This window comes from Delphinus delphis, chromosome 15 (assembly GCF_949987515.2).
Source record: "Delphinus delphis chromosome 15, mDelDel1.2, whole genome shotgun sequence".
NCBI lineage: Eukaryota > Metazoa > Chordata > Mammalia > Artiodactyla > Delphinidae > Delphinus > Delphinus delphis.
The window spans coordinates 50,014,445-50,030,428 of NC_082697.1; the positions used below are offsets into that span (position 1 = coordinate 50,014,445).

The window sequence follows — 15,984 nt, forward strand, 5'->3', positions numbered from 1 at the left end:
AGATAAAAACGCGTGCGAGGAAGAGGATCATCCTCAGAGACGTAAGGCAGAGCCAAGGAGCCCACAACCATGCCCACGACCATGCCACAGTGACGGATGGGACGCAGGATGGAGCCCCCCATTGTCCCCTCCACCTGCACGGGCACAAGGGTCCTAACCCACAAGGCCCCCCATCTCTCACTGCACAACTCTCACTGAGACGCCTGGGTCTGCCCTCACACCTCGTTGGGGACCCGCCTCTCCTGCCCTTCAGGGATCCCCATGGACTCGGGGCCCCTCTTCACACTCAGCCAGAGACCGCGCCTCACACATGGCCAATATGTGCGTGTCTGGCAAAAGGCAAGGCCAGGCAAGTACACCCGGGCCAGGACTCAGCCAGGATTCTTCTAGACTCTTCTATAAGGAGCCGCCAACCCTGCAGGCAGGCCGCCTCCAACCATGTCACCCAGAGATCACATCCATCCGTGTACCTAATGCTGGATTCAAACCAAACAGCAGAGCGGGCACCCTCCTCGGGACGCCGTCCACTTACGTGTCCGGGCTGCCCGCTGGGGGCCACGGGGCCGCTGGTGGAGGTGAGGTCTCGGCAGCCCCAGTCGCTGGCCATTCCAAGACTCTCTGCCGAGAAAGGGGGTGGCAGGCTTTGAGTGGCTGCTGGCTGAGACTTTGGTTAAAAAGACCCCACAGATCAGGGAGAGCAAGCGTGCGCTAGTCTCTAACGGGTCGGCCAGAGCCGCTGTGAGCCGAGCCGACCGCATGGGACCCTGGCGTCTTCCAGAGCAAATCATGAACAACTCCAACAGCAGAAAGTAATGGAAAATTTCAACAGGAAAAGCCACCCTCCCCATTAAAATAAAAAATAGTAAAAGCAGAATTTGCAACTATGCTCATAAGAACAGGAATCCCAAATCAAAAAGCTTTAAGAGGAAGCTCTCGGGAACCCCGGGGAAGGGCCGTGTCTATGCATTTCCCGTCACCGACATGGTTTCTGCCTTTGGGGACTTTATGGGCTCACCTGGCCAAAATTACTACACTCATGGCCCTGGGGTGTCCAGAGGCAGGGCCATGCTGAACCCCATGAAGCCCAGAGCCCCGCCGACCCTCCCAGCCGCCCCCGACCGAGGCTGAGCCCTGCCTGCTCCGGGTGCACCAAGGTACTCACTCTCCACGTGCGCAAAAGCACAGAAGGGGCCCCGAGGGCAGTGCCCAGTCTGTCGCATGTCGTTGCACTTGGTAGACTTGTAGATCTAGGAAATGAAAATAAAACAGCAAACAGAGAGGCTGGACCTGTTTCCGTGGGAGGCCCAGAGCTGGCTGGGCCTGGCCTCCTCCTTCCAGCTGGAGGCCCAGAGCTGGTAATCACAAGGGGGTATCCTGAAAAAGAAGGATGTGGACACCGCACCCCTCGTCCCCACTCCTCCCAGCAGTCCCAGGATGCCCTGTCTGCGCAGGGCCAGTCAGCCTGGGAAACCGTGTGGGCCTGAGGCTGCTCCTGCAGCACCTGTCCTTGAAATCACATATCAGGTCAGCTTGTCCACTTGGCACTTCCTGAAAGATACACCTGGTTCAGTGCCTGGTATACAGCAGGTGGGCAAGAAATGCCTGTTAAGTGACCACGTGCGTCCACTCCATGGCCAGACCCAAGGCTGCTTCACTTGGGTGTGGCCCCGCAGCACAGCCTGCCCAGAAGGGACAGCGGCCTCTAGGCCCCAGACACCCTCATGGGTGCTGCCACCCGCCCCCTTCCCTGCCCGAAACACTGCTCGTTCCCTGTGGCTCTTTGACCATCCCCTGAGCACCTGCACTGAAATTTTAAGGGTCACCAACAGAAGCAATTTCAAAAGGTCTCCAATTCAGAACTCCAAATATCAGGAATCTAAGTGTTGTTTTATGCACGCTTTGAAGCACTGAATCTCTAGACAGAAGAAACTTTTAAGAAATGAAACACCACAGCCTTTCAGACCAGGAGTCCACCCCTCCCTGGAGCCCAGGTGCCCCAGTGGGCACAGCTGGGTGCTCCTTCACCGCAGAGCCTGTTCCCAGACTGGCCCTGACCCTCCTGGTCCCAGTGCTCTGATGCTCTCCCATTGGTCCAGGGGCTTTGTGTGCTTGTTCGTTTTTAACACAAATCCGAGTGTGCAGCAAAGGGTTAACTCCATGGCTTCCCTGTCCATACCCGCATGCCCCAAAGGAAGGACTGGCTTTGATGGGCTCAGGGAGGTGATGTCTGAGTCCCTGGAATGTCCTGCCTGGTCGGGTCTCTGTTTACCCAGGGCCCTGGGCCATGCCACATGGTGACTTAAGGTGGGCCTGGGCCACGCAGCATTGGCTCAGCCTCTGCAGGGGCCAGAGACTGAGGTTAGCCACGTCTGCTGACCGACCCCCAGTAAAAACCCTAGATGCCAAGGCTTGGGTGACTTCCCAGCTGGCAGCACTGTGAGTATGGCCACAAATACGGCCACACACGGTGGCTAGGAGAAGGACACACCGTCCACAGTGCGTGCCTGGTCTCCCCAGGACCCGCCCCTGTGGCCTTGATCCTTTGCTGATTTTAATCGCATTCTTTCCGTGTAAAGAACCATAGGTGCTCAGCCCTGCGAGTCCTTTGAGCCCGTCCCTGGACCGAGGGTGCTCCCGTACCTCGGGGTGGAACTGCTGCTCTGTGCGCGAGTGGCAGTACTGACAGCTGTCCCCGCTCTCGCACCTGGAGGGCTCGCCCCACTCGTCACCGTGCTTCACGCTGGGGCAGGGGGTGGACCTGGGGGACAAGGAGGAGTCAGCGGAGGATGGATGTCCTCCCCACATGCCCTGGGGCGTCAGGCTGTCCGCACAGTGCTGAGCACACGTGCACCACCAGGGGACATGGGTGCCAGCCCCGGAAGCACTGGCCCCTTCCTCACCAGGACAGGCAAAAAAAAAAAGCAGGGCAGGGATTTCCCTGGCCGTCCAGTGGTTAGGACTCTGCGCTTCCACTGCAGGGGGCCTGGGTTCGATCCCTGGTCAGGGAACTAAGATTCCACATGCCGCAGAGGGCGGCCAAAAAATAAATAAATAAATAAATAAAAAGGAGTGCAGGTGCCTGGTGGAACCCAGAAGGCATTCAGGAGCCCGTTTTCATTTTCCACAAAATGTGAAGTGAGTGAGTCAGAGCCACCGATGCCACTGTGACAAGCACCTCGGAGACGCAGCCAGGCCTCCTGTAGCAGGAGGAGACCAGGCCCAGCCCCCGCCCAGCCCACCAGGGGACCACACTCTGTCTCCCCGTGAAACTATTTCAAAATTGAACCTGAGACTTTGGTCCTACAATATGAAAACCCTACCCAATACCCTCTATTCTTCAGGTACTTCCTGACAGCTTTATTGTATTGGATTTATTTAAAAAATTATCATCTGTGGGAAATAAAACTTTTATTTTTTACGATTTTCCATCCCTTTGATACACAGTAAATTCACTTCACCTTCTCAAGATGACATCGGGTGACTAAAAGCCAAAGGTTCTCTGTCCCTCAACTGAAACTACTCAGAACAGTGACTGTCATAAAAACAACTTTATCTGAAAGTGAGGGCTCTCGGGCAGGTGAGGTGGCATCCAATTATTAGAGAGAGGCTCTTTGCTCCAAGAACAAGCTCTACACAGAGCTCGGGACCCAAGGGAGGAGCGAGGTGAGGGCCAAGGTGCCCAGGCACCGCTGGGGTTCTGTGTCCCCAGTCCCCCACCCCGCTCAGTGCCAGGTCCATCCAACAAGTTGGCAAACCCAAGGCTAAGCTGGGCACCAAGGTGAGGGCAGCTGGAGTGAGGAGGAGACGGCCTAGGAAGAGACCAGGACTGCCAGGTGCATGAAACCAGATGAGGCCCAAACCCACCACCCCGAGGACATCAGTCCCCCGGAGAGGGTGAAGTTAGGCTGTGGGCACTGGGACTCTCAGCCTCGCAAGGGCCAGTTCCTTGCCAGTAGGTGCTATTGCTGGCAGGGACACACAGGTCACAGGAGGGAGGCCGGGGGAGGGGGGGAAATGGAGGAGCCACGCCCTGACCGCACCTGCCGGCTGGCTGGACACCAGAGCCTCTGGGGAGAGTGAAGGGAGCAGAGGGGTGGCTGCCTAAACTAGAGCCTCGAGCCAACGTGAGTGTGAACAGAGGGGACCGCCGGGCTGGGCCCACACCAGAGAAGTCGGCCAGGGCCCTGTGGCGCCCGTGGCCCAGGCTCACCTGTACTGGAACCTCCGGGGGTCCCGCCGCCGGTCCCTGCTATTGTGGAAGTGCGGGCATGCGTAGCCCTGGCGGCACAGGCGCGGCGGCTTGGGGCACTGCTCTGTCTTGTAGCTGCCTAGCACGAAGTTGGTATCTGAAAAACAGGGGTCCACACGGAAACGTGCACACGTGTGCTCACGGCAGCCACACAGCCAAAAGGTGTCCATCAGCAGATGATGGGTAAACGCCATGTGGCCCAGCCATGTGGTGGAGCATCACTCGGCCATGAAGAGGAGTGAAGCACTGACACGTGCTACAACGTGGATGAGACTTTAACAATCTGAACACACAATGCTCAGTGAGAGAAGCAGACACAGAAGGCACATGTTGTATGATTCTACTTATAGGAAACATCCAAAACAGGCAAATCCATAGACAGAAAGTAGATTAGTGGGTATCAGGGGCTGGGGCTTCCTTGGGGAGACTAGATAGAGTTTTAGAACCAGATAAAAGTGATGGGTGCACAACACTGTGAACATACTAAAAACCTCTGAAATACACTTTAAAATGGCTCATTTTACACCCAATAAAGTACCATACAAATTTAAAAAATAAATAAATAAAAATAAATTAAATGGCTCATTTTAACCCCAAGGTACATGATGGGCGCTGGGTGATGCTGACATGTCAATGCAGGCTCTCAGCTGTGACAAACATCCCACTGCAGGGGGGCTGCCGTGTGTATGGAGGTACCAGGTATGTGAGGACTCCCTGAACTTTCCACAATGTGGAACCTAAAACTGCTCTAAAAAAAATAAAGTCTATTTTTTAAGTAGTTAATTTCATGTTACCTGAATTTTATCTCAAAGCAAAAATAAACACAAAAACCACCAGGGGTCATTTAAAAGCAGTAATGGATGAAAGGAGATTCTTGAAAATCATACCCATTCTTGGGTTGGTTAATAACTGACCCTCCCCATTTTTTTTTTTTTTAAACAAAGGACATTGTTTTTAATTACACTTGCCCAGGGGGGCTGACCCTCAAGGCATGGAGGGGAAGACAGTGGAGGGAGGCTGTGTTGCCGGGCCAACCCCGGGAGCCACGCCCAGGACACGCTTCCACACCCACATTTAATGGCACCACCCCCCACACACCAAACTCAGTTCCAAATAACTGATAAAATGACAAGGGACGTGAACCACACAGCAGGGCACAGAGAGGACAAAAGGAGTTTAAACAGAAAAGACGATTTTAAGAAAATAAAAATTGTAAGACATTTGTTCACAAGCATTGACAGAGGACCTCCAACAGACATGAGGTCCTGCGCTGAGTGGCATGAACCACAAAGAAGTGAGAGGCGTGGCAGTGCCTATGAGTCACAAGGGCTCCGGGACGCCCTTTAGTGGGTGACGGATGAACGGTCCACCCAGATGTGGAGAATTATTCAGCAATAAGAAGAAAGGTGCTAAGATAATATGAGAAAAAAAAAGAAGAAAGGTGCTACCAAGCCCCAAAGAGACACAGGGAACCCTGAATGCACAGCACTAAGTGCAAAGGCTACACACTGTGTGGTCCCAACTGTAAGACAAAACAATGGGGCGAAAGATCAGTGGCCACCAGCAGTGGAGCAGAGAGGACCTTAGGGCAGTGACACTACCTGCATGACATCATAATGGAGGATCCATGTCTTTACACATTTGCCCAAACCCGGAGAATGCACAATGCAGGGGTAAACTGTGCTGTTAATTAATAATCATGTATCAATATTGGTTGTCAATTCTAACAAATGTTACCTCATCAACACAAGACATTCATGATGTGTAATTTTTTTGTTAACCGAAAACTTCCCTAAAAAATAAAATCTACTAATTAAAAATCCAAACCATGGGCGCTGAGGGTTAGTTACCCGGCCAGACCCGACCCAGCGCCTCCTCCCACCTTCCCTTCCTCAAGCTCAGCCCACCTGACAGTGACAAGAGAGGACCTGTACCCCCACCTGCACCACAAGCCAGAGCTCACAGGTGGAGCCTGTAGTCCAGGACCAGGGAGACCGAGGGGCTGCAACAAGAGAAGGACAAGCCCCGAGGCAGGGAGCTGTGGGCGCAGCCCTCCCTCTGTGCAATCCTCTCCCCAGAGGGACATGGCGATGCTGGGACCCCCATATATGCTGTGGGTCCAGGCCCCCCACACCACAGGCGCGATGGAAGGCTAGGATCCTCAGCGCTCCTGCAGGGCCCGGCCTGAGGCCTGGGCATCAGGAAGGCCTGGGCAGTCACCTTTGTTAATTCGTCCCTGGGCCCAGGGTGGCACAGGATTCGGCGGGTGGGGGAAAGACCCTTGTAGGGAATTCATCACTGAAGTAAGCGCAGCCTTGAAGCGTTTACGTGCGTGAGAGCAAAGCCAGTCCAAGGAGACATGGCATTACTGAGGGGGTTTCTCTTAAAACCGCACCACCCTCGGGAAACATCCAAACAGGCAGCTCCACGGAGACACAGCCAGGCTAGTGGGTGCCAGGGCTGGGAAGGGGAGACCACTGATGGGCACGGGTTTCTGTCCGAGGTGATGGAAATGTTCTGGAACCAGACAGAGTTGATGGTTGCCCAACACTGTGGTGCACCAAATGCCACAGACCTGTGACTTTCAGATGGTTAAAATGGCACATTTACATGATGGGTATTTTACAATTAAGCAAACCTCACTGCCCATAGCCATCATCTGTGGAGGCTGCTGGGGACCAGGCTGGCTCTGGGACCAGACACCTAGCAGGAGCTGTGCCAGCCGTGCAGGCCCCTCCCCCAGAGCAGCCTGGGGACCAGATGGGCTGCTGGAGGGGCTGAGGGTAATGTGCTCGAATGGAACCTTGGTCTCCCCTCCTGACCTGTAAAGGGGTCGACGAGGTCCACCATGCAGGCACTTTACAGACAGAGGTGAGCCCCCCGCCCCAGCAGCGGCTGCAGGGTTACCTTGCCACCGGGGGTCCTCGCCCAGGATCTTCTCCATCAGGGCCTGGCTGGCCAAGACCCCAGGCTGCAGGTCAGGGACGCCATCCCCAGCACTGAGCTGGCCGTTCTGCAGGGCTTCCTGGGCCTGCAGCTCCCTGCAACCAAACGGCACGTGGTCACGGTGCTGCAGCCTGTCCGTAGCCTCCGACAGTGAGATAGCCACCGGCTTCTGTCACTTTATGAAGCCGCCTACGTGAGGGTTCAGGACGTGCAGCCCACAGCCTTGGGGCCCCCGTTCCAGGATGACAGTCTTGGCCCAAATCCCAAGAGCCTCAGAGCCGAGCGTGCGAGACGCCACAAGCTCCCTCGGGTCCAGGTCAGGAGGGAGGAGAAGGGTCACTTTCTCATTAGCAGTAAAATCAAGGCTCAGAAAGAGCTGCTTGAGGCAAGCAATGCCCGAAACACAGGGAGGAGAGTGGCTCCCGGCAGGACGGCCACTCACCTGATGTCACACACGGGCGGCCGCAGGTCCAGGGGGCCGTGCGCGAAGGCGCAGTGCAGCCCGTTCTTCACGCAGTGGCCCCGGGCATCTGTCTCATGGATGCATGTGCCCGTCTTATAGTAGCGCAGGTGATACTTGCGCTCCGTGTCCCCGGTCGTCCGGTGCAGGTACGGACATCTGGGAAGCAGAAGACGACATGCACCGTCTGGGCCCTGGGGCCACCACGGTGTCAACCTGCTCCCAGCAGCTGGTTCTTGTCTCCTTTTCCCAAACACCTGCTCTAGTCGGAGGATGAACAGCACTGGACAGAGCACCCGTCCCTGCTCCAGACCCTCCCCCACGGCACTCAGACCCCCACAAATCCCTCAATTACACATGGGAGAAAAATACAACACCCAAGTTACCCGAAAATCACCCTTCATAATTTTTTGAATAAAGTGGAAAACAAAGTTCCCCCATCAAGTAAGGGGCTGGCGGCCTCTCCCATCCCCCGTCCAGGCCCTTTCAGGGACCCCTCGAGGGAGGTGGAGGAGCCTGGAAGGGCTGGAGAAGGACGCTGGGGGGAGACAGGCTGGGGAGAAGCAGCTGGGGGGAGGCACGGATGGGGCAGCATCCCACAGGCCACACAAAGGCCCAGAGCCACACACTTCCAGGGAGAGCCACACGCGGCTCCCTGAGCAGCAAGGGTTAGGGTTAGGGTAAGGGCTCCCGCTGCAGGGATGTGGCAGCGGCAGAGGTGGCAGTGGCAGAGGTGGCATGGACGGTTCCAGAAGACATGGGGCAGGGCACTGAGCCCGCCTCAAGGTCAGTCCCTCCAGACAAGAGCCAGAGACCCAGAAGAAAGAGAGGGGATACGCAGAGAACTCTGAGCAGCCCCGGAGTGGCCCAAGGCCAAGGCAGAGCCATGGCTGCAAGTCCCCAGATCTAAAAACAAGGGCATCACCCCCAGAGATGGCTGGGGAGCACTGTGTGGGGCTTGGGAAAGGTCCACTCCCACCTCACTGCCTTGCAGGCTGTGGACCTGGGTGCTGGGAGCACCTGTGGGGGTGGGGGGCTCCCCATGCAGAGCACAGATGGATGGACAAGACCAAAAGTAAAAGAAAAAACGACTTAGGGACCAACCAGTTTAAACCCCCATCTGGTAAGATGAAGAAACAGAGGCTCAGAGTTCAGACAGCTCACCCCAGACCTTAAGGAACACCTTGGGTGTGCAGGCCATGAGAGCAGGACAGAGAGGACGCCATGCCCCGGCAAGTCCCCAGGTCCCCTAGAGCCAACCAAGCAAAAGGCAAATGCTGTGGGCCCAGAAGATCCAGATGCACTCCTGGAAAAGCTGGGGTCTCGAAGATACATGTGCCCCCACGATCACAGCAGCACGAGTCACAAGAGCTTAAAGCTGGAAATAACCCGAGTGTCCACCAGCTGATGGATGGATGAACAAAAACATGGTCCATCCAGACAGTGGAATGAGCACTGGTACAGGCTACAACAGGGATGAACCTTGAAAACATTCTGTTAAGTGAAAGAAGCCAGACACAAAAGGACAAATACTGTGTGGGTCCATTCCCATGAGGTCCCTAAAGCAGTCAAATTCATAGCAACAGAAAGTAGAGAGTGGGGGTAGGATAGGGAGGGTGGGAGGGAGGGAGATGCAAGAGGGAAGAGATATGGGGACATATGTATATGTATAACCGATCCACTTTGTTATAAAGCAGAAACTGACACACCATTGTAAAGCAATTATCCTCTAATAAAGATGTTTTAAAAAAAAGAAAGAAAAAAAGAAAGAAAAAAAATATATATCATGTACTACCTAAATCTTTTTATAGCATGCTGATGAAACAGAGAATAATATATTACTGTTTCAAAGAACGTGTTTGAAAACAATTATACTAAGCATTTTCTCATTTTTATTAAGTCAATAAATATGTATTAAATATGTGAGTATAATAAACAGAATAAAGAAAACAAACAAACAAAAAAAGAAAGTAGAGGGTGGGTGCCAGGGGCTGGGGGAGGGAGAGGGGGAGTGAGTGTGTAATGGGACAAAATTTCTGTCTGGAAGGAAGAATCTGGAAATAGATGGAGGTCATGGTTGTACAACTTTGTGAATGTAATTAATGCCACTGAATTGCACATTTAAAAATGGTTAAGTGCACCACAACTACTGAGCCTGCGCTCTAGAGCCTGTGAGCCACAACTACTGAGCCCATGTGCCACAACTACTGAAGCCTGCATGCCTAGAGCCCATGCTCCGCAACAAGAGAAGTCACCGCAGTGAGAAGCCCCCGCTCGCCAGAACTAGTGAAAGCCTGCACGCAGCAACGAAGACGCAACGCAGTCAAAAATAAATTAATTAATTAATTTAAAAGATGGTTAAAATGGCAAACTTTATGAATGTTATCACAACTTTAAACAAAGCCCATTGGAGACAGAGAAGAGAGAGATGGTCTCTATGTTTGTGTTGAAATACACCACACTTACAGGGAAGTGTGTCACAGGTCATACCTGGATGGCCTGTGGCATTTCACAAACTGACACCTGAGTGACAGCACCCAGTTCAAGAGGACAGAACACAGCCAGCCCCTCGGGCCCCTCACATGGGCACAAGGTGGAGGTGATGACCACACACTCTTGTGAGTGGCGGGAACTGAAAATGAGGCAATTCCTCCAATTAACTCTGCACGAACACTTCTGGGGCAATCCCAGCTGTCGTTGCCAATCACCAAAGATCCGTGAGAAAAAGGAAAAGCAGAAGATGGAGAAAGCAGTTTACGAGACTAGCTGGTCCCCACCTTGTGAAAAGAGAAAAGAAAAAACTTAAAGAATTATGACTGCATTACATACAGACAAGAAAAAGGAAACACTGCCTGTGCAGACAGTGCTCTCTGTGCCCAAATAGGAGCTGTCTCCTTCGTGTGCTTAAAGATAAGTTCCAAGGAACATTTTCAGGACGTGTGAGTGAAATGGTCAAATATCTGCTTAGGATTTTTACTATATTAGGTACTGACGCAGCCTTGATTAAAATCCCTCACTATAGAGTTACATCTTACATTTTGAGCTCCTCCAAGAGCTCCTGTGCATCTCCTCACAAGCACTGGTGTGTAACTCAGTCTCTGGGTCCCCAGAGAGGTGAGGCTGTCATGGAGCAGTCTCTGCCACACCAAGGAACCTGTTCTAGAACAAGGAACCCCCTCCCACTTTTCACATTAATATATAGACTAATATCACTAACAAAGAATGTGTAGAAATAGAGACGCCAGGAACTCACAGAACAATGGGCTAGAGAAATAAACAAGGAACTTATAAAAGAGAAAATGCAAAGGGTCTCGACCACTGAGAGGCACTCATCTTGCTTCTGATAAGAGAAATACACCTGGAGGCCCACCTGTTCCCGGGCAAAACCCCAGGAGCAGGGCTATAGTAAACCAACACTGCTGCTGGCAAGAACGCCAAGTGAAAGGCATCAAGAGGATAGGTGCCATTACCCTCTGTCTCAGCAATCCCCAAAGACAGACTGGCACACAGAGGTAAAAAGAAGTTTTGTTCGTAATCACCAAAGGCTGGAGACAACCGAGTTGTGGGATAAACTTCAAGGGAGCTCAGCGTGGCTTGGAGGAATGGGCAGTCTGTGTGGACGGCTTTGGAGGGGGCACCAGGTGGTACCGTGAGGGAAAAGCACTAAGAAGAGGGAGTGCAGGACTTCCCTCGTGGCACAGTGGTTAAGAATCCGCCTGCCAATGTAGGGGACATGGGTTTGAGCCCTGGTCTGGGAATATCCCACATGCTGTGGAGCAATTAAGTCCATGTGCCACAACTACTGAGCCTGCGCTCTAGAGCCCGTGAGCCACAACTGCTGAGCCCACATGGCATAACTACTGAAGCCCACGCGCCTAGAGCCCGTGCTCCGCAACAAGAGAAGCCACTGCAATGAGAAGCCCGCACACCACAACGAAGAGTAGTCTTCGCTCGCCGCAACTGGAGAAAGCCCGCGTGCAGCAACAAAGACCCAACACAGCCAAAAATAAAATAAATAAATAAATAAATAAATTTATTAAAAAAATAAAGAAAAGGGAGTGTTGCACCCTGTGGTTTACATCGGAAGGTGGGGGAGGGGAACAAGAATACAGATACGTCTGCTTATATCAAAAATTATGGAAGGAGGAGCTATTGTTTCATGGGGACAGAGTTTCAGTTTGAAGATGGAAAAGTTCTGGAGGTGGATGATGGTGATGGCTGCACAACACTGCAGATGAACTTAACTCCACTAAACTGTACAATTAAAAAAGCTAAGATGATAAATTTAATGTTATGTATGTTTTACTACAATAAAAAATAAAATAAAATGACTTTAATAGGAAAATGGCCATTTTGCAAAAACAGTTCCAATCTTCAGAAACACTCACAATCTACTATAAGTTAAAGCAAAAGAATTCCAGAGTCTGGGGAGAAGGGGACCAGCACATCAGAGCTGAGGCACTGCCTGTTGGTTTATCTACAGAACCCAGTCCGCATAGCCGTGCTGAAGCAGGACCACACGGACCACAGGCATCGCCAATGCGCTAACTGCAGGGTGTGGCAAAGGCTGCGTGCACCCCCACAGCTCAGGGGAGTGAATGTGGTGGGCGACACCTCCCCCATTTCCTCATGTTCCCTAATGGTCCCTCAGGTCAGCTCTAAGCATCATTTTGTTTCCTTGCCAGTACCATCACTGGGGCAACCAGAGCCCGGCCAAGGTTCCCCCTCTCGCCAGCACTGAGCACCGAACAGGCAGTATTATTTCACTAGGGGCATGTCACCTCTGCGTATTACATGACTTCAAAGCATAAGCTAAGATTAAAATATTGGAGGACATTTAATGAAAAGAAAATGGCTTCACCTAAGAACATCTAAGAGGCAAAAGGGAAAACCTTAGAGAAAACACAATGGCAGAACGTAGACCCTCACTGAAGCGGGGAAGAGGCTGGTGGGAACCCCAGGGGTCAGCCCAATACCACGTGCAGATGCTTCCTCACCACAGGAGTTCACTCATCCATCCGGGGGGGCCACTGACAGCCCTGTAGCACCTGTAATGTGATTCAGTTCCACAGTCCGCCAAATTCAGGGTGGCACCTGTGGTTCTCAAAACCATCCATGACAATTAGTGACCCAATCAGTGTAAATAAAACAAGGCTCCATGGATGGTGTGATGCAGCAGTACATGCCAGACACAGGTCTGCCATGATGCTCTGGAACCACTGAAACTAGGAGGGAGGGGTAAAGAGGAACATGGCAGGGGCTTGAGGCTGCTGTCTGTGTTTCCAGGAGAGCCAGAAATCATCCCCTTCCTTCCTGAAACTCACCCAAAACAAAGGTGGACCCACAAACTCAGTTCCACTATACATCAACATCGGTCAGCAAGCCAGGCTGGAGCGCATCACAACCACCTGGATGGTCTGCTAACCCCAGACCATCTGATCTCGGCGGAAACCTTGGGTAGAAACTGCTGGCAAGTTCCCAGGTGATGCTGCTGCTGCTGATCTGGGGGCCGCACTGGGAGAACCACTGGGCTGAGACGGACACTCAAGCACAACATGATGCTCTCCTAGTCCTCAGGGAGCTCAGGCATAGGTGGGGACCAGAATACAGCACAGAAATAACTGAGGTGTGAACTGGACCAGAACCGAGCAGCAGATATGGAAAATGAGTGGCAGCAGAAAAATGGGAAAAGGAAGACCTGTGTGCCACAGACAACTGGGGATGGCGAAAAGGTGGGGCTTGTGGGGAGAAGCTTGAGTGTCCCCCTCTCCTGTGACACTAGGGGTGGGGGGTTGCCAGTTAACCCCATGTGGACCACACACCCATCCATTCAGCCCGGCACCCCCAGCCTCTGGCTTCCAAGGGCTGCCCTGGACTCTCGAGCCAGGCCAGCGACCCCTCATTAATCCCTAACATGGACCATCAGCTCGGCAACAAGTCCACCTCCCCCCTCTGTGCCCAAAAAGCTGCCACCCTCTCCGAGGAACCTGTCTCTGCTGAGGCCGTCTCCCCACTAGCCTCCAAGGAGCACCAGAGCTCCCTGTGCCAGTCGCTCCCTCCCAGTCACCTCCTCATCCCTGGCCCTTCAATCAAAGCAGGAGGGCCTGAAATGCTACAATCACTCTCACATTCTTCTGCTTCTTCTACATACTGGTCTCTGACAGGTCCAACTCAGTCACCTAATTGTAATTTCTTTCCTTAAGTTGGCTGATTTGTAAAGCCTGTGTCTTCCTCTAGACTGTTAAGTAGCTCCCTGACTCCTAAATATTATGTTCTAACGTGGCCTGCCCTTGGCTTTCACCTCACCCCGAATGCCCAAGCAGAGTTCACTTATATGGTCAGTTTAAACAGCAACAGCTTATAACCATCCTGAAGTGAACGGACTTTCACCTAAGCCTTAGGTCCTAGGATACCTGACTTTTTAAAATTAAACATTGCAGGAGCATCTCTCAACAGACAAGTCAGACTAAGGACAAGTATGACACAGCAGGCACACCAAGACTTGGGCATATAGAAAAGTTTCTGTACATCAGCAAGCACCCACAGTGCCCAAATTCACGGCTGGGAGGTCCCAGGCAACGTGCAGTGAGGAGGGAGGGAGCTGTGGGGAAAAATGCTGGGCCTGCCAGGTGAAAACATGGTAGGGAGCCCTACCAACAACAAGGCAGATCTCTAGAGCCAATCTGGAAAGTTATAGCACAGTAATGGGGCAGGCTCACTTCTTATTAAAACCAAGAAAACCTATAAAATGTGGGGTCTGGAGGGCCGCCTCCAGGGACTGCCTGCTTGTGGGAGAAGGAGGGTTATTAGAAAAGAGGATGGTCACTTTGTACTCTGTATAGTTGGGGACTGCTTGTATTGTCTGCCAATGAAAATGTTCCCCTGGAGGGGCCCCTCAGACCCCTGGAAGGGCCTTTGCTTTTTATGCGTCAGAACCTACCTCTGTAAACGCACCTGACATGCATTTACAAGCACAAAACGGACACATGGTCTCCTGGGAGCGGAAGCACACCTAGGTTACAGGTGGGAAGACCCGCCCTGACGGTCTATGGTCCAGCGCAGCAAACAGGACTAGCTGGGGGCTGGGTCTGTCCCCACCCACTGCCTCTCTCAGAGTAGATTTCAGGATGTGGCTGGACCGCGACAAACCTCCGGCCAAGCTTCGCTCCGGCAAGCAAGCATCGCTTTCTTCAAAATCCCAGCCTGAGAAATACCTGCGACGGATCCGCACGGGTGGGAACAGCGACCCTGTGGGGTGGGCCGGCCCTCAAGCTCGGAGGCAGCGCCCGCTCAGCCGACTCGCTCTTGGCCGACTACAGAGGGCGCGTAGCGAGCTGCAGACCCAGGCGGTCCAGCCGCGCCGCGGGGAGGCTAGTTCCCACGGGGGCGGGGCGGGGCTCACGTGACCTGGACGGCCAATCGAGGCCCGCGCCGGGGAAGGGGCGTGCCCGCCAGAACAAAGGGCGCCGCGAGAGGGAGGACCTGGGGCGCTAGCACTGAGGGGCCTTCCCGGCCACAGGGTGCCCGCTGGCGGAGGGTGACAGCGGGGTGGGGTGGTGGGGGGATGTGGCGGACGGGGAGGGGCCACGGAAGGAGGGGTGACAGAGAGAGGGGGACGGTGACTGCGCACGGAGTAAAAGGGGTGACAGAGGGGGTGCCCATGGGGAGGAGGAGATGAGGGGGCTACCCAGAGATGACAGCTGGAGTACTCACAGGGGGTGGAGGTGACAGATGGGGAGGGGTCACTGGGAGGAGGATGACAGTGAGAGGGGAAGGGTGACGGACTACCCGCTAATGAAAAGGGGTGACAGCGGGGGTGTGACAGCGGGGGAGGAGTGCCTGCAAATGAAAAGGGGTGACAGAAGGGGAGGGGGCCCCAGGAGGAGAGGTGACAGCAAGGGGGGAGAATGACCACCTGCCTAGGACAGGAGTTGACATCACAGGGGTGCCAACCCTCTTGGGGGTCCCACCCTCCTGGCCACGGCTCAGCCCCACAGCGCCCCCATCAAGCTCCAAGAACTTGTGCTTATGTCACCTGATATTGGCTGAAGGGTCTTCGGTCTCTGATACATATTCATGATTTACAATAACAGGTTGGTAGTACATATGCCCAAAATAGACATTTCAAGAACCAATGAACTGAAATAAAAGGAAAGCCCTTTCCTTGCTCTGAAAAGTAGTATCTATTTACAGATTCCATGGCAACGCTGCACGAGCTAGAATATGTAATTCAACAGGACAAACTCTGGGAAAGTCTATCTCCCGTGGAATGAGTGGTAATTACTAAGGAGAGATTCTCAGGGGAGATGTCTGGCCTGTCAAACACTTC

At 53.3% G+C, this 15,984-nt stretch overlaps 1 protein-coding gene across 6 annotated transcripts in view; it reads right to left on the minus strand.

The window, feature by feature from the left end:
• Positions 1-15,984, minus strand: part of UNKL (unk like zinc finger) — a 44,046-nt gene that overhangs the window by 24,064 nt on the left and 3,998 nt on the right. For all 6 annotated transcript variants that reach the window (XM_060031446.1, XM_060031449.1, XM_060031448.1 and 3 more), the window contains 6 exons: positions 7,638-7,814; positions 7,157-7,290; positions 4,211-4,346; positions 2,641-2,758; positions 1,163-1,247; positions 533-618 (listed from right to left, as the gene is read on the minus strand). In XM_060031446.1, coding sequence (XP_059887429.1) covers positions 533-618; positions 1,163-1,247; positions 2,641-2,758; positions 4,211-4,346; positions 7,157-7,290; positions 7,638-7,814 — 736 coding nt within the window. The remainder of the gene's footprint in view (positions 1-532; positions 619-1,162; positions 1,248-2,640; positions 2,759-4,210; positions 4,347-7,156; positions 7,291-7,637; positions 7,815-15,984) is intronic.